The 9,047-nt window shown below is 37.3% G+C and overlaps 2 protein-coding genes across 2 annotated transcripts; both read left to right on the top strand.

The window, feature by feature from the left end:
• The first annotated feature begins 1,703 nt into the window (after nt 1-1,703).
• LOC143548093 (protein NRT1/ PTR FAMILY 5.5-like) lies at nt 1,704-3,964 on the top strand. Its single transcript, XM_077039349.1, has 3 exons — nt 1,704-1,886; nt 2,189-3,078; nt 3,161-3,964. Exons 1-3 carry the CDS (start codon nt 1,716-1,718, stop codon nt 3,954-3,956), a joined length of 1,857 nt encoding a protein of 618 aa, XP_076895464.1. The 5' UTR covers nt 1,704-1,715; the 3' UTR covers nt 3,957-3,964.
• A 2,206-nt stretch (nt 3,965-6,170) lies between these two features.
• LOC143548106 (UPF0481 protein At3g47200-like) lies at nt 6,171-8,680 on the top strand. The gene is made up of 3 exons (XM_077039360.1): nt 6,171-6,623; nt 6,942-7,940; nt 8,567-8,680. The coding sequence occupies exons 1-3, from the start codon at nt 6,306-6,308 to the stop codon at nt 8,678-8,680; spliced, it is 1,431 nt and encodes a 476-aa protein (XP_076895475.1). The 5' UTR covers nt 6,171-6,305.
• The last annotated feature ends 367 nt before the right edge of the window (nt 8,681-9,047 follow it).

Raw genomic sequence — 9,047 nt, 5'->3', positions numbered from 1 at the left:
TTATACGTTTATATGGAGCCTTTTTATATATAATTAAAACATGTTAGAAACTCGTGTGTTACAAGGATTGGAATAAATAAATTTATTCTAATGATGACACAATATCAAATACAACAAAATGTGTTAAAATTGTCTATACAAATATATGTTATACGATATAATGGATTACATATTAAACGATATGAATACGTGTGTGTACATGCATGTTCAAAATTTCTAAATAAATAAATTTTCTTTTAGTATAACATTTATAGTTTTGTTTGTAACTTTATATTATTTTTATACAAACAAAATTCAACACATTTGACCCATTTGAGATAAAAGTGTTTTAAAAGCCAGAATAGACGACAGGAACCGCCAAAGTCACCATTCTGGTTACAAGCAAAAAGGCTAGCTGTTTTTCGCAAACATGAAAAAGCTGCTTCGAACTAACAAAAAATACTGAAAAACAAGTCTGGATAACACTAAATACTTTAAAACTAAATACTTTAAAAACTCAGTAGATGTACACAACAAATCATGCACAGCCTAGTGATAAGTTTAATATATTATCTTTTATAATTGTTTCATTCCTCTTTGATTGCTCTTTGGTGCAATGTGAAATGCGATATACTTCTTTTGAGGCTACTTTTAACATTGAGTAACAAAAGAGGTGTTAAATGGCATTAAAATAGTCTAGTTAAGGACCAATGAATATTTTATTTATTATATTAAGGATGTCATTTAAAAAGGTGTAGAACCAATGAATATTTGTTGCTTTCTCCATAATTAAAGTCAAAATAGTTGTTATTAACTATAGTTTTTAAGTGCCTTCATGTCTTGAATCTTGATAAACTATAGCTAGAGATTTATTTGTATTTTAACATTTAATTTAATTAGTTCGTATCATGGTTAGAGCATTCGCAATAACTTCCCTAAATTTGTGTGAGAGGGTTTTACAAATTATATGATGGAGTTATTAGTGGTTATGAATACAAATTATAGGGTGGATAGAGAAATGTAGTAATTCTTGATGTAATTATAGAAATATAGATGAGGGACCTGCTGGGAATGATAGTTAGAGTTATTATATTTGTCTAATTGTAATTTTATATATAAAGATACTCCCATAAGTTATTGATTAATATATATATAAAACATAATTATTGCTATTTGGTTGCTTTCTTTTAATTCTACTAAACTATTTTAACAAGAATAATGAAAACTGCGCTTTATATTTATTACACGGATTCTAACCTAGTATATATATAAAATAAACACAACCTTAGCTTTTAGTTCAAATAACCACATGACATCTCCCATATAAGTAAATTAGCTAGTAATCAAGCATTTTAATCATAATACTCAGATTTCATTAAGTTAACACCAAGTTTAGGTAATTATATAGATGAAAGATACATGTTAAAATTGAAATTGAGTTTTGAGCTTTTAATTATTATTTATAATAATATTGGGAGTTATCCGGTAAAATGTGTGTTTGCCACTTATGTGTTGTTGATATCTATTCAATTCTTGAGTATATATTGTAGGAGATATACTACATTCTGCCTCAATGTCTAGGATTCTTTTTGCAAATTCATAATTCAGTTTTTGTGTTAATTAGTTCTTATATTTTGTTAAAACACTACTTAACTTATGAACTCATATTCTTAGTAAATCTCATGTTATCCTTTATGAAATGCAGCACTTACATGGGCGGATTTGTTTTGTATGTGATGGTGAATTATTTAACAAATGTCTGGAATTTAAGCATTACACATGCTGCTGGTATCATAAACATTTTTAATGGAATCACACCGGCTTTGGCAATTGCATTATTATTTTTTGCTGATACCTTCTTGGGTGACTTCTATACGCTTGCACTCTCTAGCATTGGCTACAGTATTGTAAGTGTATACCATTTATTTCTATGGGTTTGGATCAAATACAAATGAAATTAGCGTGCTAATTGTGAGAATCAAGTAGAGTAATTATATATACAAATAAGTTATTATGTAATTACATTATAGAGTAATTACATAATTACTCTATGATGTAATTACACAATTATTCTACTTCTATATATAATTACTCTACTTGATTCTCACAATAAGCACGCTGATTTCATTTGTACGCTAATTTTCCCCTATATATTTCTATAATGTTAAAATAAAACATATAATGTGACTCTAAATATGAAGTTATGCAGGGATTAGGATTACTGTCTTTGTCAACGCCAACTATCTTCGGCCCATGCCACCACTACAAGGAGGAATGTGTCGGGCACGCACAAAAAGATCTGTTTTATATTGCTGTATCGTTGATAGCAGTCGGACAGGCAGGTCAGCAAGCCTCGTTAGAATCCTTTATAGATATACAAAATGAAGCTCGAGTTGAAGCTCGAGCTAAAGCTGAAGCTGTAGCTAAAGCTGAAGCCAAAGATCGAGCTTATGCTGAAGCTCAAGCTAAAGCTCGAGTGCGAGCTTATGCTGAAGCTCTAGCCGAAGCTGAAATGAGAGCTTTTGCAGAAGCTCTGGCCGAAGCTGAAGCTAGAGGTGAAGTAGTAGCTGAAGCTGAAGTTCGAGCTGGAGCTGGAGCTGGAGCTCAAGCTGAAGCTGAAGCTCGAGCTCAAGCTCAAGCTGAAGCTGAAGCTCAAGTTTATGGTGAAGCTTTAGCTGAAGCTTATACAGAAGCTCTAGCTAAAGCTGAGCATGAAGAAGAACCAAAAAGCCCGCGTGGACCTGCATCTAAAGCTATAAATGAAGATGGAGTTAAAGCTCTATATCAAATCGGTAAAGCAATCATTTCTCTAATGCTGATTTTATTGATAGTGGTGCTTGTAATCGTATGTGGAGGCATTGCATTCCCATATATAAAGCCGTGGTCAATCCGATTTGGGATCCCAGCTATATGTGCGTCGATAGCAACTGTTTTGTTCATAACCGGATCTTCACAGTATAAACATGGTAAGCCAAAGGGGAGCCCTTTAACAATTCCTATTCGAGTTTTTGTAGCTGCCGTTAGTAAAGATTTTCAGCAAGTAAAAAATTTTACACAGATCTATATTGACGAGGATATTCGTAGCACCAACAGTCTCAGGTTTATTGTTTCCTTAAATTGTGCTCTTAGATTCTTTTAATTTATATATATTTTAATGGAAATTTGATATGAAATGGTATAGCTGGTTAGACAAGGCTGCTATTAAGTATCCTGATCAGGCAAGGTCGAAAAGCTGGACGCTGTGTAGCTTGCGTGAAGTAGAAGAAACCAAGACTCGTATTCATATGGCCCCATTGTTACTAACATTCGTTGGGACGGCAATAACGCTTTCTCTAGGAAACACTTACTTTCTTGAGCAAGCTAATCACATGGACCGCAAACTTGGAAGCATAAAGATCCAGATTCCCATCTTTTTACTTTTTTACACTTGCTCTGCCAGCATATCTCATGGTATTTTTGTTCTTGTATTGGAGTGCACCCCGATTTCAAAAAGGTATTATGCGCTAGTTCGGATTTCGGTAGGAATGGGTTTGTCTATACTGTGTTGCATTACTGCTGCAATAGTGGAAACTCAAAGACTTGATGTGATTAGGAATCACGGGTTGGTCGACAAGTCGGATGAGAGAATCCCAACGAGTGTATTTTCTCTGCTTCCACAGTTTCTACTTCTTGGAGCTGTTGATGGTTTTACAAATTCTAGTATCGAACGTTTTTTACAGCGCCAACTCCCTACATCGAGGTACAAGTATCTAATGCTTTTGCAAAGGTTTGTCATAGGATTAGGAAGCGTGGCTAGTGTTTTATCGGTCTATGTTGTGGGGAAGGTGAGTGAGACAAACAATGATCCAAACTGGTTTCAGCATACATCGAATAAAAGTCGTTTGGATCGGTATTATTGGACACTGGCGGGGCTAAACGCAGTTGATCTTGTCATCTTCGCTATTGTTGCATATTCCTTCAAGTATAAGGACATTTAGTTGGATGATGATGAATTTTAAATGCTATGTTATGTTATGTCTGTTATTACCTATTCTAGCAGCAACTTTTGATGATGCCTAAGGAATAAGAAAACTTTAAGACCAAAAAGATATCGGCATCTGTTGTACATCAATCAAAAACTATGAAACTAAATATCCATATCATATCGATGTTGTTCTATCGGTATTAGTTTGGCTCGTTACGCTACCATTACTAGGTATAGTTTGCGATACAAAAAACACCTCAAAACTCTATTTTTCAAAAATTTATATTGGAATGTTACTAAGTCTCAAAAAGAAAAAAGAAAAAAAAAACCGAAACCAAAAAAGAGTAAACACATGAACTAAACACTGTACATAATTTTATATCTTTATAATTGCAACTTAAGTTAACTTAATTGTATTTCAGTGATATTTAAAGTACTGAATACAATATAATTAAATTAGCATTTATCAATTACATAAATAAATTAATACACAGCTGGTTTTTTTAAAACATAATAATATAACAGAAATTATAACTATCACGTAAAAATTTATTTTTTTTAAAGACTGATCTTGACAACCATATGCGTTAACAAATTACATTTTATTTAATTGAACCCATGCATATAAGACATGAGCTTATTTAAGCTGTGCAATACAAGGGTGGCTCAATAAAGAAAGACTGAGATCTTTATGATATCTAGTTTGATCCTAAGAGCGAGTGGGCCATCGGACGGGTGTGTATTCCCCAGAACTAGAGATAACTTGAAGGCGTTTAAGGGCTCCGTACGGCTGGCTTGGGCCAGCTGGCGATAGCCTTTTATCATTGAGTTACCTGGTATAAAATACCCAGACATAAAATGTTCTGTTGACCATTAAAAAAAATAGAAGAGATACACGCGCGGATGGAAAGAGTAACAAATAATGCATCAGATAATGAAATGGCACGTGACAAGATAACAAATAAGTTGGCATTTAACTTCTCTGAGTCAACGACTAAGGATATCGCTCCACTTCCTCTGGCCACTTCGACGGGTCAATCTTCCCATTTGTTCTGGTAAGACTTCATTTTGAATCTAGTAATTGTGAAATTGTTAATCTATCTTGTTATTTTCAATGTCCACAGGAGCCTTGAACTTGTCCTATAATAAAAAGTTTTCTTCTTTATTATGAAGTTTCATTCTATATGTAGCCTGTGATTTATGTGTTCTACTGATTTATAAAGTTATCCCATAAAAAATTCTTAAATCTGTTGTTATAGGTTTAGAGGGCTGTTCACGATTGAGCCTGAGTCAAGCCAGGGTGATTTCGAGCCCGGGCTCGAAATTAAACGAGGCAACTTAGCTAGGCTCTAGCTCGATTTTGAAGTTAAACAAGCTTAAGATCGAGCCAACGAGCCGAGCCATGACTTGAGCTGAGCCTGGGTCGATTTTAGCTTGGTTACAAAAATGATCCAAATCAGCTCAGAATGTTTGAAATCAACTTTTTATATCTAGTTTTATTCAAGCTTTTATCGAGCAAGCCACAAGGCCAAGCCTTGAGCTTTTTGAGCTTTTAAATAGCAAGCAGGGCGGGCAAATGGGTCCGGCGGGTTCAGTTACGGGTCATAACGGGTTGATTTAAAAGGGTTTGTTTTGGTTCGAGTCGGGACAAATTTGATTCATAACGGATTAATCTATATTAATGGGTTTTTGAAATTATTGTATATTTCAGCTTTCTTATGAGTTCTGACTTTGATTTTCTGGTTTTCTACACCAGTTAATTACGCACGTTTATGCGTTAGTTACGCGTGTTTAAATGATGGCTACACGTATACTGGTGCTAGTTACGCGTACCAGGGCCAGGAAACGTGTGTCCGTGGTCACATAAAGAGCATTTCTCGAATTGGGCAGACTATCTTTCCTATTTTCGGTATCTATCAAGGTGTCGATAACAAATAGCAACAAAAGCTCAGGTCAAACATAAACTTTTTAATGTAACCACCATACAATACAATGTATTTATCGTAGCGAAAACCATTTCTTCTTCTACCAAAATGCTCATACATTTGATTTCAGTTCAAACCTACTAGGTTCCTTATATTGCTCTGCAAATGTGCTTATTGTTTTCATTAGTATATATGGTAGCTCTTGACAACTCGTGCTGTGCTAAATTTTGGTGCTTTTTGTTATTTAGTTATTGCTATTTTGTTACAGATGGTGGTGTGCCTGTGTTTATATTCTCATTAGCTTTTCTATGTTTTATTAGCATCAGTAAAGTCGTTTTGTTTCCTATATTTCAATTGCATTCGCTTTGTCTTATAATCCGATCATCTTCGCATCTTCAGGTTCCTTGGGTATAGATTCTATTCTTTGTTTTTGAAAAATGTTTTCAAACTATAGCACTCTCCATGTAAGTCAACCGCGAACACATCTCCTCTTTAAGGGAGACTCTTACGAGTTCTGGAGCATCAAGATGAAGACACTCTTAAAGTCCGAGGGTCTTTTAAACTTTGTGGAAACAGACCACACAGAAGCAAGTGATTACAAGGTTCACCAAAAGGAATATGAGAAGCAAGACGCCAAAGCTCTATTCATCATCCAACAAGCAGTGGATGAATCAATTTTCTCAAGCATAGCCGCTGCTACTTCAGCCAAACAAGCATGGTCGCTCCTGAAAAATCAGTATCAAGGATCAGAGAAGGTATTTACCATTAGATTATAGTTATTGTGATAAGTAAATGTAGTTGTGTTAAAAGCATGATGACACCTCTGCTCAAAAGTCAAAACTAGGACTCTCAGCTGTTACTAAAATAAATGGTGGAGTCTTTTATTCGCTGATCCGATGCCTATTATATCTTCTGTGATCTGTTAGATAATCTGGTGGTTGTTAATTAAATTCTTGTTTTTTAGTTATTGCTATTTTGTAACTGATAGTATAGTGCCTATTTGTAGCAATGACTATCGTATGTTTTCGTTCTATTAGATATGCTGAATCAGTTTGTTTCCTATTATTGCACAGGAATTAAAGCTAACATTTCCAGTGGCAAACAAGGATGCAGGGCTTGAAGATGTGCATATTAGCGTCCAAAGCCTTCTTAAATGTATAAAGAAAGGAGAAAATCAGGCTAAACAGTCTTCACCGACTATTTACATGGTCCCTAGTACCGTTAAAGATCACAACCTAACTTGTTACAAGCCTCGGTTGGTCTCTATTGGACCTCTGCATAGAGAAGAAGAAAATCTGCAAGCAGGTGAAGGAGAAAAAGCCGTTCATGTGTTTAGTCTATTGAGTCGTGTAAATTCCATGCAGGAGGAAACATTGCAAGCATGTGCTCTGAAGGTGAATGCTTCAATAAACCAAATCAGGTCGTGTTATGCCGAGACAATAGCCTACAATAACGCTGAACTTACCAAAATTATGGTTATGGATGGTTGTTTCATACTTGAATTCTTGTACAGGATTACAAAACGTGAAAAATCAAATTTGGGAAACATGATGTTCATCCAGTTTACAATTTATGACCTCGTGCTGCTCGAAAACCAAATCCCCTTCCTTGTTCTTCAGCATATCTTTGAGTGCACTATTTCTAAATTTGATCAAACAGCCTCTCTTATTAATCTTATCCATGCCGTTCTAGAACAGGTTAACCCTTTTAAAGAACACAAACTGAAGAGCAGCTCAAGTACCGCCCATCATCATATTCTTGGCCTCCTGCATGAATGTTTCCAGTACGAAAATGCTACGTCATCAGAATTTCCAAATTCAAGATTTCCCTCGGCTGTAGAACTGGACAGAGCAGGGGTAAACTTTAAGCGTGTCCGAGATACAGAATGGCCATTGGTGATGGAAGTGAAATTATGTAGGCTGCCATGCTTTTCTTGTTCTTGGGGTAAGCCTACTCTCATAATGCCGGTACTGGATATTAATGATTTCACTGGGTTGGTTTTAAGAAACCTCATTGCGTATGAGCAGTTTTCTGATAATATAACTCAATATATTACATCATGTAGGGGTATGGTATTAAACCCGGTTTACAATCCTAAATTTATTATATTTGGTTTATTTTATTATATGGGCTAATACATTTGTTATTGGGCTGAGGAGGTTTGTGGAGGTAACCCTAATTGGGCTAGGCCCATTAGGGTACCATGATGGTGGCCATGAGACTCTATATAAGGAGGTCTTCACCTCCTTATCATAGGTCATGCTCAGTAGGTGCCACCACCAGTTTTTGTGTCTGTGAACAAGAGATCTTCAAGATCATCTTAGCGGTCACCTCCACACCCCCAAAACGCCACTGCAGATCGCGAGCAGCTGGAGGAGAGGATCAGCAGACCAGGATGCGGTTCATTCATCTCGAAATCCGTGGAAGCTCCGTCATGGGTCAGGTCAGATTCCATTTCGTGCTTCGACATTGGCGCCATCCGTGGGACGGCAATGAACCACGCTTGCCTCTCTTCTCGGCCCTCCGATCCGTTCATCAAAATCCTAGGAAGAAACCACCGAGCTCTTGGGGAAAACCCTTAGATCTGTGTTTTCAGATCTGGAAAATACTTCCAGATCTGGAATATGCAGGAGGAAACCACCGAGCTTTTGGGGAAAATCCTTAGATCTGTGTTTTCAGATCTGGAAAATACTTCCAGATCTGGAAGAAACAGGAAGAAAACAACGAGCTTTTGGGGAAAACCCTTAGATCTGTGTTTTCAGATCTGGGTTCGTTCGAGCAGCAGCCACACCTCATTTTCATAGGTTTATAAACCCTATCAGATCTGTTGGTTTTACATAAAACCTACCTGATGTGGATATTCAAAACCTTTTGGATCATGCGCGCCACAGCGGGTCGCGCGCGCGCCCAGGCGATTACTCTACGCCACAGCGGGTCGCGCGCGCGCCCAGGCGATTACTCTGCGCCACAGCGGGTCGCGCGCGCGCGCCCAGGCGATTACTCTGCGCCACAGCGGGTCGCGCGCGCGCGCCCAGGCGATTTCTCTGCGCCACAGCGGGTCGCGCGCGCGCCCAGGCGATTTCTCTGCGCCACAGCGGGTCGCGCGCGCGCGCCCAGGCGATTACTCTACGCCACAGCGGGTCGAACGCGCGCGCCCAGGCGATTACTCTACGCCACAG

Source organism: Bidens hawaiensis, unplaced genomic scaffold, assembly GCF_021521415.1.
Source record: "Bidens hawaiensis isolate Kalapana, Puna unplaced genomic scaffold, B.hawaiensis_p1.1 tig00014910_1, whole genome shotgun sequence".
Taxonomy (NCBI): domain Eukaryota; kingdom Viridiplantae; phylum Streptophyta; class Magnoliopsida; order Asterales; family Asteraceae; genus Bidens; species Bidens hawaiensis.
This window is presented reverse-complemented; position numbering and strand designations above follow the sequence as displayed.

Bases quoted from the DNA above. Each gene is read 5' to 3' on its own strand.
- LOC143548093 (XM_077039349.1), top strand. From the start codon at position 1,716: ATGGTGAATTATTTAACAAATGTCTGGAATTTAAGCATTACACATGCT. The intron at 1,887-2,188 runs GTAAGTGTATAC...GAAGTTATGCAG, and splicing joins CTAGCATTGGCTACAGTATT to GGATTAGGATTACTGTCTTT. The intron at 3,079-3,160 runs GTTTATTGTTTC...GAAATGGTATAG, and splicing joins CGTAGCACCAACAGTCTCAG to CTGGTTAGACAAGGCTGCTA.
- LOC143548106 (XM_077039360.1), top strand. From the start codon at position 6,306: ATGTTTTCAAACTATAGCACTCTCCATGTAAGTCAACCGCGAACACAT. The intron at 6,624-6,941 runs GTATTTACCATT...ATTATTGCACAG, and splicing joins AGTATCAAGGATCAGAGAAG to GAATTAAAGCTAACATTTCC. The intron at 7,941-8,566 runs GTATTAAACCCG...AAATACTTCCAG, and splicing joins TTACATCATGTAGGGGTATG to ATCTGGAAGAAACAGGAAGA.